At 48.9% G+C, this 15,135-nt stretch overlaps 1 protein-coding gene across 3 annotated transcripts in view; it reads right to left on the bottom strand.

Moving 5' to 3' along the window:
* The window catches only part of AATF (apoptosis antagonizing transcription factor), a 39,389-nt gene that overhangs the window by 3,947 nt on the left and 20,307 nt on the right, over positions 1-15,135 (bottom strand). For 2 of the 3 annotated variants that reach the window (XR_011682416.1, XM_071448019.1), the window contains exons 9-11: positions 12,096-12,163; positions 10,927-11,007; positions 7,705-7,776 (exon numbers count right to left, since the gene is read on the bottom strand). Coding sequence is in view for 2 of the 3 variants with exons in the window: in XM_071448019.1 (XP_071304120.1) it covers positions 7,705-7,776; positions 10,927-11,007; positions 12,096-12,163 (221 nt within the window). In the remaining variant the exon portion in view is untranslated. The remainder of the gene's footprint in view (positions 1-7,704; positions 7,777-10,926; positions 11,008-12,095; positions 12,164-15,135) is intronic. The other variant, XM_071448020.1, reaches the window with a different exon arrangement.

Raw genomic sequence — 15,135 nt, forward strand, 5'->3', positions numbered from 1 at the left:
CTTCTCCACCCCCTCTCCTCAGCAGCCAGGCTCCCTTTCTTCTCCAGCCTCTCCCCTCAGCAGGATTTAACCATGCACAGAGTAAAACTCATCAATCCTCCAGGTTTAACCTTGTCTGTGTTTCAATTCACCAGGGTAAGTGCAGATTTTAATACTTTCAGCCCCCTTAAGGCTATGCATAATGAACTCGGATTTTGGTTAAAAAAATATCAAATTTCTCTCCTCCAGCCACAGATATGAGCCACCAGCCCTGAGGCAGAGGCCTGGGCCAGCCAGAGCTACCTGGGCTGGGCAAAGGGGACTCCAGCCCAGGGGAGGGAGGCAGCAGTGCAGGGGAATAACCTGGGCAGGTGAACAAACACAACTCCCAGCCCCAGCCCCAGCAGGCCCACACAGGGGGCTCCCCTGAATTACAGCTGAACTCACCCTTTATTGCAACCCACAAAAGCAAGTAATGAGCACTAACATTTTTATTTCTTTTAAACTGTCATTTAGGCTGTAGAGGGGATAATTACCTATTTCCACTGTAGTAAGGTTTTATCACCCTTAGTGAGGCATTTTCTAATTTAATATTTTTACTGTATTATCATAAAACCTGTTTCTGGAAAAAATGATCAGGAAGCACACAGCCATTTGCCATAAAACATGTGTGTGTAAGTACCTTGGCTTCATTATTTCTGCATCTCTTGCAGAGGCAGGGGATGGCCCTCCCCACCTGGACACTGCTGCTTGCAGGTCAGCAAGATCAGTTAAAAAAATGGAAATAAAAGCAGCCACAGCCAGCCCAGGGGCTGAGAGTGGTTCCTGCCCCTCCAAGCCCCAGGTGTAGCTACCACAGACATTTTATAGGCACAACAGGGAGGAAGGAGTGCCCTGGATGAATATTAATAGCACATTTCATAAATCTCCATGAAGCATCAAAATATAAATCCCAAAAACTCTCAGAAGATCCCCAGGAATCTGCTGTGGCCCCCCTGCAGCAGCAGCAAACACTCCAAGGGGACACCAAACATGTGCTGCACATGGGAGGGGAGCAGCCAGTGCTGGGCTGTTCTGTGGAATTTCAGTCATGTTATTGCCTTTTTAAAGATTAAAAAAAAAATAAATATAAATATGTTTATACTTTATATTATCATTTTATACTTTATATAAATATATTTATATTTTATAAATATATTTATAAATTTAAAATATAAAATATTATAAAATATTCATAACATATATAAATATATTTATATATTTAATTTAAATGTATATAAATTAATATATTATGTTAAATATATTTATGTTTCTAAAATATATAATTATATTTTATAAATATAATACTAAATTAAATGTGTTTATGTTTATTAAAATATAAATATATAGTTCTGTAAACCAGTAGAAGAACAATATTAAGGGGGAAAATTCAGTTTCTAGGAAGTGGTTTTTTTATTAAAATAGCAATAGTGCTCCAGTCACTGCTGTGCTCTTCAGTAAAAACACCCTCCAACCAATTTCTCTGCCTTTTCCCAAGTACCTTTTACTTCTTCTCTTCTTCTACCCAAAAAAAAAAAAAAAAAGATAATTTAGAATATGCCACAAGCAGCACTGAAATGAGTGCAACCCCCATTCCTACTGCCATCCTCCACTGGGAACTATGAATTTTTAATTCACAAAAACTGGAAAAGAAGATGGAACAGCAGCACCTGTGGACAACACAACTCCTGATGGAAACTGAAGCTGGCTGATGGCTGCCTTGGAAAACTCTGTGTGTGTGGGAGGCTGGCTCAGAGCAGGGGCTGCCAACACCAAATCTGGGGTTCAACCCAAGGATGGATCATTCCCTGAAGAGCTGCACCTGCTGATCCACGTGCTCCCTTCTGTGGAATGTTCTGTCCAGTGGAGTGAAATTCAGATTCAAGTGCCCAGCAAGCAGAGCCGGTACCAGGGAGACAAAACAAATCTGAGGCCTTAAATGTCTCAATAAAAAGGAGCATTTCTCTTAAAAAATGAAATGAAAGGAAGAGGAATTCCAGGGGAGCTGGGTGTGCTCAGTGGTTCATCCCTGCCCTCCTGAATTCCAACATCCAGCAGCACCCACTGACCTCCTGCCCAGCCCTGGGCTCAGAGCACACTCAAGGGGCACAGGGGGAGCCTCTCCCAGCCTGATTTGGGTGCCAGTGCCATTTCCACAGCAGCACAAAGCACAGGAGATGCAGAGAAGCAGCAAACACAGGGAGCTGCAGGCAGCTCCCATTTCCCCAGGAAATCCATCAAATGCTGCCTTCCCAGGCTGCCTGGGATGGGTATTTGAGCAGGGCAGGCTCTGGGAAGTGCCCTGTGCAGAGGGAACCATTCTTGGTGCTCCTCATCTTCCGAGGACGATTTCCCCCTTTCACAGCTTGCCTGTTCCATAACAGATTTGATGCAGGAGAAGACAAATTGTCTCTCAAAGGAAGAACGACAAATCATCTCGCAGCCCTTAACAGGTTATTTTATTTTTTTTTCCCCTTTTAAGAGGGAAATTTCCATACCAGAGGCTCCTGTCTGTTTGCCAGGGATGTCAAACATCAGCTGTGGGGGACAGGGGAGTGCAGGGAGTGCCACCAGCAGGGTCACAGCCAGCCTGGCAGCTGAGCAGCCCCTGCTGCAGCACCAGCCCTTCCAAAAGCCCTGGGAAGGGCCATGGGTGCCACACTGCACCTCCAGGGCTCACCAGGCCACGGGCTGAGGGGATTGAGGGGATTCTGAATCAAATCAGGCACAGGGAGAAGAAATGTCAAGGCCAGGTTGGACACTGGGGCTGGGAGCAGCCTGGGACAGTGGGAGGGGGCCCTGTCCTGGCAGGGGTGGCACTGGAAGTTCTCTCCCAACCAAAGCAGGCTGGGATTCTGGGATTCCAAAGCAGGATCCCCCCAAGCAGGCTGAGCCTCACAGGGTAAGGTTGTTCCTTTGGTTCCAGCCTGCCTCCATGCCCTGCTCCTGCCCTTGTTTCCCAAGCAGGACATTCTCCCTCCCAGGCCGGGCCTGGTCAGAGCTGGAGGCATTTTCCTCCCACCAGCAGGGTCACTGGGGTCTGTGCCATGCAGCATGAGCTGCTGGCTCAGTTCTCCCAGCAGGAAGGGCTTTGCTTCCTCCCAGGAATTCTGTGGTGCTGAACACCCTGGATTGACAATCACAGAGCCCAAATTCCTCCATTAATCTGCTCTCATGGTGTTTTAATACCCCAAGTACAAAGTGAGCCAAGTTAAAGGCTGGTATCTCACCAACCTTTTTTTAATTTATTTTTTTTTATTAAACTCCTATGTCATATAAGTAAATTAATCTTTTAATACCAGGATTTCCTGCTACGTACCCCCCTCTGCTTGCAGCAAGGCTCTCTGTGACAAAGCCACTGCACTGAAGGGAGAATGCTGACTGGGAAAATGCACAGAATGCACAGGGCCTGCCTGGATCCAGGCACAGCTCCAATCCAAGGCTCCAATCCAAGGCTCCCTGAGCTGGAGAATGTGGCTGTGAATGCAGGCCCCCAGCAGGCCCCACTCTGTGCCATGCAGGGCCCTGGAGGCACGGGGGCATTTCCTGCCCTGGGATGGGGCACTGAGGGAAGGGGTTCCCACCTCACACCGTGGGGACACTGCCTGGCTTGACTCAGTCCCAGCAGAGCCCCTGATCCTCCTCTGATCTGCCTCATAAAGGATGCAAATTCCTCCTCCCCAACGGGATCCATTTGCTGTCACACATATCTCTTATGGAAAATCCTTTCCTTAGGATTTTTCCACCTGAGAAGCTGAGAGGCCTCAGGAACAAAATGTAAACAATGGTTATGTGCTGCTGTGGAATGCAACAGGTGCATCTGGGATTGGGCTCATGTGGTTGTTTCTGATTAATGGCCAATCACAGCCCAGCTGGCTCGGACAGAGAGTCCACAAGCCTTTGTTATCATTCTTTCTTTTTTCTATTCTTAGCCAGCCTTCTGATGAAGTCCTTTCTTTGATTCTTTTAGTGTAGTTTTAATGTAATATATATAATAAAATAATCAAAAATAATAAATATAAACACAAAAATAAATATAAATATAATAATCAAAAATAATAAAAAATAAAGCCTTCTGAAACATGGAGTCAGATCCTCGTCTCTTCCCTCATCCTGGACCCCTGTGAGCACGGTCACACAACCCAGCCTGTACAGAATGGGATCCCCTCCCCAGCCTCAAAGCCCCAGCTGGAATTGCAGTGTGTCCCTCATGTCTGCCTGCCCCTGGTGCAGGAAGGGCTCCCTGGGCTGCTCAGAGCCCTGGGTGCCATGTCTAATGATGATGTATGGGTGCCCTCCCCTCTGGGGCTCTGGGGAGGGGTCACACTGCCAGCCTGGTATCAACAGCAAATTACAAACCATGTCAATCCCAGCTAATGCAGAGCTGTAATCCTCTTTAACAGGAGATCAAATCAGTGCCATGAGTTATGTTCATTCTGTAATCTGATAAGAAATAGAGTGAGCCTCTAATAAAAGAGTAATGAGAGCCCTTAATGATGCTGTTAAAAGGTAGTGCCAGTTAAAATACTGCTGTTGTTCCAGCTGATTAGATCACTGTTGCATATTTGCACAATCTTGTTCTACCTGTCAGAATAACCTGAGCTGTCTGGGGAGATAAAGGTGTTTGGACCAAACACCTGTGTCCTTAGAGGATGTCTGTTCCTGCAGTTACTGTCCTGCAGAGGTGAAGTAGGGATGTTCATCAGGCTTTGCAGTAACCTGACAGCAGCCCTGGCTTCAGAGTGCTCACAGGGACAGAGCTGACAGACAGACAGACAGACAGGATAAACCCAAATGGACACACAGGCTGGGCACTGGGGCCACCCCAGCACTGGGAACACTCCAGGGGCACCCCTGAGCCTCAGCCTGTCCTTAAATACACAAACACAGGAGCTCTGCACGTGCCCATGGCTGACCCCCTAAAAGAGGAGAAGAGGAGGCTTTCAGGGCAATGCTGCTCAGAAATTCTGGGTTCAAGCTCAGCTCCAAGATGTGTGACGTGTTCAGGAATTCCCTGAGGCTCCTGCCCCAGGGGTCTGTGACCCCAAGGCCTGTGGGACAGGGGCTATCACCCCTCTGTGCCCCATTTCCAAAGCAAAGCCTGCCCTGCTCCCAGCTCTGGGCACAAGGTGCCACTGAAGGGTGCCACGTCCTGATGATGGGAAATTCCTATTTCAAGGGAAGTCCAAGAAAGGGAAAGCACGTGAGGCCACCCTCAAGCCCAGGAGAAACCACAGCCAGCCTTGTCCTGCCCCACACAGCTCCTGTCTCCTCTGGACAAGCCCCAGACCCCAGCCCCAGCTTTGCCTTTGGGTTCCTTGTCCCAGGGCAGAGCATTTACCCAGCACTGACCTTGGACAGATTAGAAAAACCTTGGCCCAAGAGGACAATAAATGTGTTAAAGTCTATAAACACAGACCCCAAGGTAACCATAAAAATCACTTCCCAGTGCATGTTTTAAAATACTGCCAGAGAGGGGTTAAAAAGCAGGAGGGCTGGAGGCCACCAGTGCCCCACACATTACAACATAAAATATGTGAGCAGGGGGTTAAAGAGCCCTGCCCATGCTTGGGGAGCCTGGAAAAGGGGCAAGGGGAAGATTAACAGCCTCCAGCAGTGCTGTTATCCCAAAGAGCAGCAGCACAAAGTGCCAGGCATGTTGACAAAGGCAGTTATGTGGCTTGTGTGTTTCTCTGCTCAAATCCAGGCTGGAAAATCTGAGAGATTCCCTTGCTCCTGGCAGTGCTCAGGCTGCTTCTCCTCACAGGGATTTCTTTTCTGTCTGCTTGCACAGAAAGGGCCAGAAGCACAGCAGCACTCAGTCCTGCACTCTGCCCCAGCCCCAGCCCCATCTGCAGACACCCATTTCTCTATTTACTGCCATTCTCCTGCTGCCTTCCTGCCCTGTGGCCCCTGGCAGAGCTCAGAGGAAAGCTCTGCCAGCTCCTTCTGCACCCATTCCACACTGGGAAACCTCTCCCAGCACAGCTCAGTGCCCTGTTCAGCACAGGGGTATCCATTTGGGGTCTGGCATTTGAAGTGCCTGACCTGAAACAAATAAAAAAATCTCAGTGAAGTGCACATGTGCATTTCCAATCCTGTAATTCCCACTTGCCAACACAACAATAAAATTACCTGCTTCTGCCACAAAGGGAAGCTGTACCACTGCTGCTCCCCTCTGCAGCACACAGGCCTGGCCTGCTCTGCTTCATTCACCTGCAGGTGTTGAATTCTTCTTGCCCTGTGTGGTCCAGCTGGGTGCTGGACAGAGGTCGTGCCAGAGGAGTGAGCTGAGCCCCAGAGAGTGGCTCTGATTTTCAAAGCAAGGACTGAGAGCAGCAGATCTCTTCATTTGGGGATGGCTGAACCAAAACACCCACAGAAGGCCTCGTTTTCAGAGTCCCACTGCAGTATTTGGGATGTGTTCAGTGTATGGATGCAAACACACAGGGTGTAAACTGGGGGGAAGACAAAAATTAACACCCACTCTTCACAAGAACTCCCACTCAAATGTGCAAGGGCTGCTGCAAAGAGGAGGCAAGAATCTGTTCCCACCTGGAACAGGACATGAAATTATTGTCCTAAATCACAGCAGAGGGAAATTCAAGCTAAACATTAGGGCTGCATGGCTGGAGGAACAGCTTGGAGCCTACCACACATTTCCTTCCTTTTGTGGTGAGAGGATCCAAACAATACTGGAAAATCAGAGCAGCTGGGCTTTGCTCTCACTTGAAAAGGAAAAAAAAAAGGAGAGAAAAAGCCAGAGTAAAGCAGCTCTGAGAGAGATGCAGTGATGGAACTGCACAGGTGCTATGGACACAAAACTTCCCATCCATAAGTCCCTGCAATCCCCCAAAAGGCAGCAGGTATTTGGTTTCCTTTTCACAAACAGACAAATGACATCTCTCCCTCACAAAGCACAAACGTGTTCCACAACCCAGGGGAAAGATGTTTCTCAAGCTTTCTCCATCCATTCACTGGAAAAATTATTCCACCTCCTTGCCACAAACAGCTCAGCTTTTGGAGATTTGGGTTTAAAGTGTATTGCTGCAGAAATATGGGTGGGTATGTGGGAGAGCGGTCTGGAAACCATGCACAGAATTTGAGTTTAGTGTTTTCTTTACTAATTACCACATTAAAACATTATAGTCTCCCAATAAAATTCTTTACTCTTTAAATAGAGATAAACACAAGCAACATAAAAGTCCTGAGTGAATCTTGAGAGAACTATTGCAGTTATTAACTGAGCTAAGAAAATGCACATTAACCAGAACACAGAAGTTGCCATTTCTGTTAGAAGAGGAGCTCTTTTTAAGCTCTGATTCCACCTGAAGACACCAGGTGGCTGAGCTGTGGATTTCCAAACCGACTCCATGAAATGGGGAAATTTCAGCATTTAGGACTTTTGAAATTAATTTGAGACTAATTTCAAATTAGGAGCTCTAAAGCAGTAATCAAACCCTAGGTGCTGAGATTGATGACAATTTGTGCTTTGGTACCACAGTAATTACAGAGTGAAAGCTCAGCCAGGCTGCCAGGACAGATGTGACCAAGACACCCAGGCTGTGATGCCAGTGACAAATGGGGAGCTGATAAGAAGGACTGGAGAGGGTGACAGCCTGAAGAACAGGTCAATACCACGCTGTCATGGAGCCATTTGAGAGGCATAATTAATCTCTTACTCACCTGGCATCATCATTCATGGTGCAGGGGTCAATAGGTGCCATGAAGCTCACCAGCTTGCTGTGGACGTGGTACCTGGGGAGAGCAGCAGCAGCAGCACATCAGCAACTGCCCAGGAGGAGCAAATGCTGCTGTGCCTGGGCAGGAACAGCCCAGGGGAAAAGCAGGGCTCTCCTGGGGGCTGATCCCTAAGGAGGCAGCAGCTGGAGCTGGCAATTCCCCTGCTCCCCTCTGCTGAGCAATGGGACAGCAAATCCTCTCTCATGGCAGCCAGGGGCAGGACAGCCACAGCAGACAGACAAACAGCCCCTCCCTGCCACGCCAGCACCCATCTGCTCCCCCTCCTGCCTGCCCTGTGCTCTGCACAGCCCTGAGGGACAGCAAAACCCACTCTGGAGCCATTTCCAGAGCTGGGGATTCCCACCCTGAGCAACTGCAGATGGAGCAGGTAAAAGGCAGGGAAGGAGGAGCCAGGACAAGGCCTGGGCATGTTCCCATCCCCAAAACACTGCTGCAAGCTGCCCAGAGACAGAACCCCCTTCCCATTTGCCACCCTGGGCAGGAGTCAGCAGGGATTTCATCATTTATATTCAAGGACCTGACATGAAATTTAACAGGGTACTGAGGAGGTTTTAAAGCAGTGTCCAAGGGCAGGGGATTCCAAACCCAGGCATTTGTGAGCACTGCCTACCCCAGCCTGAGGGTTTCATCCAGGCTGCTGCTATTTCTGGAGCCTGACAAAGAGCAGGCAGCAGGACTCAGCAGCGTTTGCCCAGGATCACCTTTCCACTCTGCCACCCTGCACTGCTTCTGTTTGCCAGGGCAGGAGCAGCCCCTGGGCATGCTGAGAGCCCAGCTCAGGGGGCTCCTCGTGCCCAGCCTCACACAGGGGCCCCCTGCAGCCTTGTCCTGGCATGGAAGGAGCTGGGATGGCAGGGATGGAGCCAGGAGCAGGCCCCAGCTGCAGCTCTGTGGGCACAGCCAGCCTGGCACAGGCTCCTGCCCCCTGCTCCAGCTGTTTGCACACAGCTGGCTGCTTCTGGAAAACTCCAGTCCAATGGGAAATGCTCCACCCAGTGCACAGAAAGCCAGCCCAGCCTGCAGCAGCACAGCTCAGCAAACACTGACAGGAGAAAGGTGGCACACAGCCCTCCTCCACAGCTACCTGCAGCTCTCTGAAGTCTGGCTTTTGGATGAACTCATTTCCCCCCTTAATGCCCCAATTTCCCTTGTGCCAAGGGGAAGACTGACTGCTTCTGGAAGATTCTGAAGATCCTCAGCCCCTACAATGAATCAGCACATTGCACCCAAACAGGCTGTAATACTGAAGCTTTGCTAAAAAGGAAGAATCAAGGAGACAGACAGGTGAGATTTGGTATTAAACACTTGGCTCTCCAGGACCTCAAGGTCCCCCATGAACACAAATGTAAGCACTGCTGTCCCAATTTTAGAGGAGAGAGAAGAACAGAGGGTCAGGGATCTCCTGGGGTGACACCAAGTCTCACTGGCAGCACCAACTATTTAAAAACCCATTTGGGCTCCACTGCCCAATTCTGAAAAATGCAGGAGCTTAGCTGCACCTCAATCCCCACCACACACTATGAGCCTTTCTTCCTTTTATTGTTATTTTCCCTGTAGGGCCAGCACAACTTTTAACTAAAGAGCAAAAAGAGGCACCTGAGGCGTCAAAGCTGCTCCCCCAGGCCTGCTGAGGGCACAGACTGCACACCAGGAGAGCTTCCCCATCACTCCTGCAGGTTTATGGGGCTGCCTCAGTTGTGTGATGTTGTCAGGAGTTCTGACTGAATCCTGAATATATCCAATTATGTGTGATGCTGACAGAAAGGAATATTGATAGTCAATAATTATAGGCTTTTCAGGCCAACAAAGTAGCTCTTCCCTCTTTCAATAAATTATCTTATGACATCTATCTTAAAAATTGCTATGCCAGGCCAGACCCAGGCTGACTCCACTGACTTTCTATCAGATGCCATCTAAAGTCAGGATTTATAGTTTACTCACAAAGGATGGTTAATGTGCTGGATTTTTCAGGAAGCAGAGCAGCTTTTCAGCATCCTCCCTCCTCCACCACAAATCATGCTGATCTCAGGGAGGCTCAGGGAGGGGAAACACCTCCTGCTCTCCAGGCTGCTTCCCTCCCCACGTGGGAGATCCCAGCCCTGAGCTCAGCCCAATGAGTGATCCAGGAGGGAAATGATTCAGACACGAGGGAGCTGTGATGTGAGTTACAAAGAGAGACTTGACACCAAATTCCAGCTGGCACTCAGGGAGAAATAGAGATTTACCTGAGGTGTTTCTGCACACCTTCCCTGGGAGGTGCTGCCCACCTCTCAGTCAGGAAATACAAATTGCACTAGAGGGGTTTATTGGCTCTCTCTGGAAATTCCAGCCCCAAAAGGCTCAGGGACATGTGAGCACCTTTCCCTGGTGTTTCCCCAGACCCTGAGTGGGGAATGCTCCCAGGCTGCATGCACCAGGCTCTAATTCCAGGCTCCAGGAACATCAGCACTCCCTACAGATTCCAGGTTTTAATTCCAGGCTCCAGGAACACCAGCATTCCCCACTCATTCCAGGCTCCAGAAACATCAGCATTTCCCACTCATTCCAGGCTCTAATTCCAGGCTCCAGGAACACCAGCATTCCCCATACATTCCAGGCTCCAGGAACACCAGCATTCCCCCCTGATTCCAGGCTCCAGGAACACCAGCATTCCCCCCTGATTCCAGGTTTTAATTTCAGGCTCCAGAACACCAGCATTCCCCATACATTCCAGGCTCCAGAACACCAGCATTCCCCCCTGATTCCAGGTTTTAATTTCAGGCTCCAGAACACCAGCATTCCTCCCCTGATTCCAGGTTTTAATTCCAGGCTCCAGAACACCAGCATTCCCCATACATTCCAGGCTCCAGAACACCAGCATTCCCCCCTGATTCCAGGTTTTAATTTCAGGCTCCAGAACACCAGCATTCCCCATACATTCCAGGCTCCAGGACACCAGCATTCCCCCCTGATTCCAGGTTTTAATTCCAGGCTCCAGGAACACCAGCATTCCCCCCTGGCTGCCCAGAGCAGGAAATGCCCTCCAGGTCACAAACCAGCCCAGACCCCCCAGAGCCAGCTGGGGCCAAACACACCCAGAGCTGTCAGATTTATTTTTTTGTCCAAAATGAGGATTTGTGTGTGCTTGCAGAAGGTGTCACTCACCGGATTCTCCTCCCTTTGCTGGCTTTCCTGTCCACTTTCTTCTTGATTTTGCTCCGTAACTTCTGGATGGCCAACCACTGCCTGGGAATGCAGAATAACAGGAGCACAGTTCAGAGCCACCCAACACTCCCAGAAACACTCTCTGATCCCCAACTGCATTAAAAGCTCCACTTCTCGACCACAACTTCCCCAAGTCAAAGAAGTTTCCAGCAGGGAAAAACTTCTCCTGGTTATAAATATTTTTTTAAACTGAAATGAGAGTCATCTCACCTGATTTATACAATGAAAACTCGACATCGGGGAAAAAATCTAACAAAATCCAATTACTGCAATCTTAATATAATCTTAATTACTGCAATCTATTTTATTGTAAAGTCAGATAAATGTACAATGCAATCACCACTTAAATGTAATTTTGTCTATATCGTGTTAAATCATAGTGAATAGCTTTCCATAATATTCCAGACGTACACAAAATAAATCTGACATTGCACTAAAATCTGGCTGATATTTAACAAGGAGAAAAGTTGTTTCACCATCACAACATTTCCTGATGCATTTTCTTCCCCTCCCTGTCACAAACCCCCCCAAAATTGTTTCAGGGAAGAGCCCAACTCCAGCTTTCCTTGGCTTTTACACTTTCCTGAACTGGAGCCCGTGGCTATTTCAATGTACGCTGCTCATGAAGTGACATTTGAAGATTCTTTACTTTCTAACTCTAGAATTAAACAGAGAAATAAGGGCTTCCCTGCATGGAATTATACTTTACTTCTGCATGCAGGGAGCATTCATTGTACATTCTCATTGTACAGAATCCTCTCCTACAGGAGGGATACACAGGAATTGCTTTAACTGATGTCAGAAGGTTTATTCTTCTCAAACAACACCAAGGCAGAGTTAACAAAGAGCCAAAGCCAAACTTCAGCAGTGGGCAGGCAGTTTTTGTGCCACTGAGAGACAGAAACACCTGGACCAAACCTTTCTAGTGGGGAAATACCTGCAGAGGATCACATACAAACAGCTGCAAGCCAGACCTGGTGACCCACACCCTCTGCTAGAGAGGGTGATTTCCTGAACAATGGCACCATGGCTCTTCCCAGCTGAACTGAGCCCTCTGCCCCCTGCACTGAGCTGTGCTGCAGGGACAGGGCTGCCCCAGCCCCACTCACCTGCCCATGGCCACCTGGTCATTGGGGTCCAGGGCCGTGGTTTTGCGCTCGATCAGCTCTCGCAGGAGCTGCAGGAGAGACAAGAACCCATGAGAAACAACAGAACCTGGGAGAAACAACAGAACCCATGGGAAACAACAGAACCCACGGGAAACAACAGAACCTGGGAGAAACAACAGAACCTGGGAGAAACAACAGAACCTGGGAGAAACAAAACCCATGGGAAACAACAGAACCCATGAGAAACAACAGAACCTGGGAGAAACAACAGAACCTGGGAGAAACAACAGAACCTGGGGGAAACAACAGAACCTGTGAGAAACAACAAACCCATGGGAAACAACAGAACCTGGGAGAAACAACAGAACCTGTGAGAAACAACAGAACCCGTGAGAAACAACAGAACCTGGGAGAAGCAACAAAACCCATGAGAAACAAAACCCATGAGAAGCAACAAAACCCATGAGAAACAACAGAACCCATGGGAAACAACAGAACCTGGGAGAAACAACAGAACCCATGGGAAACAACAAAACCCATGAGAAACAACAAAACCTGTGAGAAACAACAAAACCCATGAGAAACAAAACCCATGAGAAGCAACAAAACCCATGAGAAACAACAGAACCCATGGGAAACAAGCACGACCCACCTGAAACAGGCACAACCCACTGAAACAAGCACAACCCACTGAAAGAAGCCCAGTTGTGCAGCCAGCTGCCCCAGGTGTAATGGGGCAATGTGCAGGGAAAGCTCAGCCCCACAGGCTGCCCCCACTGCTGGGGAAGGGCAGGGGAACTGAAACAATTCCCAAACAGAAGCTGGGCAGTGATGCTTGCTCAGAGAACAGCACAGCAAAATCCTCTTTATGGCTCCAGCAGGAATGCTCAGGCAGCCTTTTCTATTTCTTTTCATGTCCTGAGGGCTGGGGTTTGTCCTTTTTGCTTCCTGCAGCCAGGGGATGTTGTGAGCAGCCTTTCTGGATCCTGGACTGGTGCTGTGTGTTTATCACCACTCACTGCAAACCGTGCCTGCTGTGCCTTGGGTACTGGCCAAGGCATCAACACCAGGAACAGAAATAAACCCTCCAAAACTGAGGGGAACAAACTGCTTTATGGACACCTACCAGTGAAGGCACAGCTCAGAAACACCTGAACCTGGCCCACCTGGAACCAGAATCCAGGCAATTCCTGGCAAGAAAGGATGCAGGATGCTTTTCCTCCACCCTGTGCTTTCCTCTCCTTCGAGGCATGCACCACATTACCACAAAAAGACTGATTCAAACATAATTAAAAACCTGCCACTACTTTTTTTTTTCTACTTGCTTATTTTTGGAGATTATTACCACAGCAATTACATTTAAAAATTCCAGGAGCCAGGCCACTGGTTTATTATCACTAGAAAACAGCAAGCAACTTCTCTGCCCTGTTTATCTGATTGATTCCCAACATCTTTCTGGCACCCAATCTATCAGTTTATCTCTGCCACTTCATCACAGTCACTTCTGGCAGCTAAATACAAGATCCAAATCCAGTGTTACACAGACACACGACACAGTAAACCTGTGTAGCACTGCCACTCTGCAAACAGCTGCCCTTAAGGCTAAGCAGAAATGGGATCTTGCTTTCCAGTCAATATTCTGTCAAAAGCAAGGTGGGAGGGAGGCTGGCAGCAGCAGCCACAAGTGGTGCAGAGAGCTGAGAGTGGTTTCCTCGTGCTCCAGCAGGGAGGGGTGGGTGCTGTGTGCTCTGGTCCCTGACCCAGGGCAGATGTCACACACAGCCACCCTGGGGGACCAGCAGCAGGACATTCCTGCAGGGCTGGGCCCCTCCTGCTGGCACAGAAATCCTGGAGCAGCAAGGACTGCCCCAGCTGTGAGAAACAGCTGGGACAGTGCCAGAGGGCAGGGCTGGATGGGATATTGGGAAGGAATTCCTGGCTGGCAGGGTGGGCAGGCCCTGGCACAGGGTGCCCAGAGCAGCTGGGGCTGCCCCTGGATCCCTGGCAGTGCCCAAGGCCAGGCTGGACAGGGCTGGGAGCCCCCTGGGACAGTGGAAGGTGCCCCTGTGATGGGGTGGAACAAGATGAGCTTTAAGGTTCCCTCCAACCCAAACCATTCCACAGCTCCAAGATGCATTTCTGGGGCTGGTTCCTAACCCTGAACCAGCTCTGTGGACCTTGGGGCTGACAAGGCCTTGCAGTGCTCCAAATGTTCCTCAGGGCATCCCAGCTGTGGCAGTGGGGGCACTGCCTGGGAGAGCAGAGTGAGGCAAAGATGAGGGAGAAGTCAAAAAAAAAAAAAAAAAAAAAAAAGCAGGAGCAAGAGGGAAATTAGGAAATGGAAATAAAAGCTGTGAAGCATCTTGTTACATCTAAATAGCAAAAGTCTCCGAGCTGAGGTTATAAATCATGCTAACAATGGTTACTAAAATAAAAGTGGATGTAGCCAGAGGCTACCACTGAAAAAGTCAGGCCAGGCCTGCCTGGCTGCCTTTGGTCTTTAAGGATTTGATTAGTTTTCTGCTTTCTGGTTCAGAGTCCTGCATGCAGCCTGTGCTCCAGAGCCAGCCAGAGCTTGGGATACAGAGTGAATGATAAATTCATTTACTGAATAAAGCAACACTGTTTTCCCAGCACAAGACTTAAAGCACTTCCCAAATGGTAATATTTCATTAAGCCTGGCGATTCTGCTTCAAATTTATTAGTCAAAACAGAAAACTCTCATCAGACCCCATATATTCCATTAGGAGTGATATATGGTGTCTCCCAATGTCTAATTATTAACTAGGAAGTGTGAGTAAATCACCATCAGCCTTAAGCCCTGATGTGTGAAGACAGAGTTAGGCAATTCCAGCATCAAAAGGCTTTGATTTGAAAGAGATCCTGCTTTGCTTTCTCTCCTTCACCTCTGCCCTGAACTGGCAGCTCAGCTCAGTGTCCCAGGGAAGCCCAGCTCCATCCCAAGCCCAGCTCAGTGTCCCAGGGAAGCCCAGCTCCATCCCAAGCCCAGCTCAGTGCCCCAGGGCAGTGCAGGGAAGCC

This window comes from Agelaius tricolor, unplaced genomic scaffold (assembly GCF_023055355.1).
Source record: "Agelaius tricolor isolate 1412-34295 unplaced genomic scaffold, bAgeTri1.0.p SCAF_25, whole genome shotgun sequence".
NCBI lineage: Eukaryota > Metazoa > Chordata > Aves > Passeriformes > Icteridae > Agelaius > Agelaius tricolor.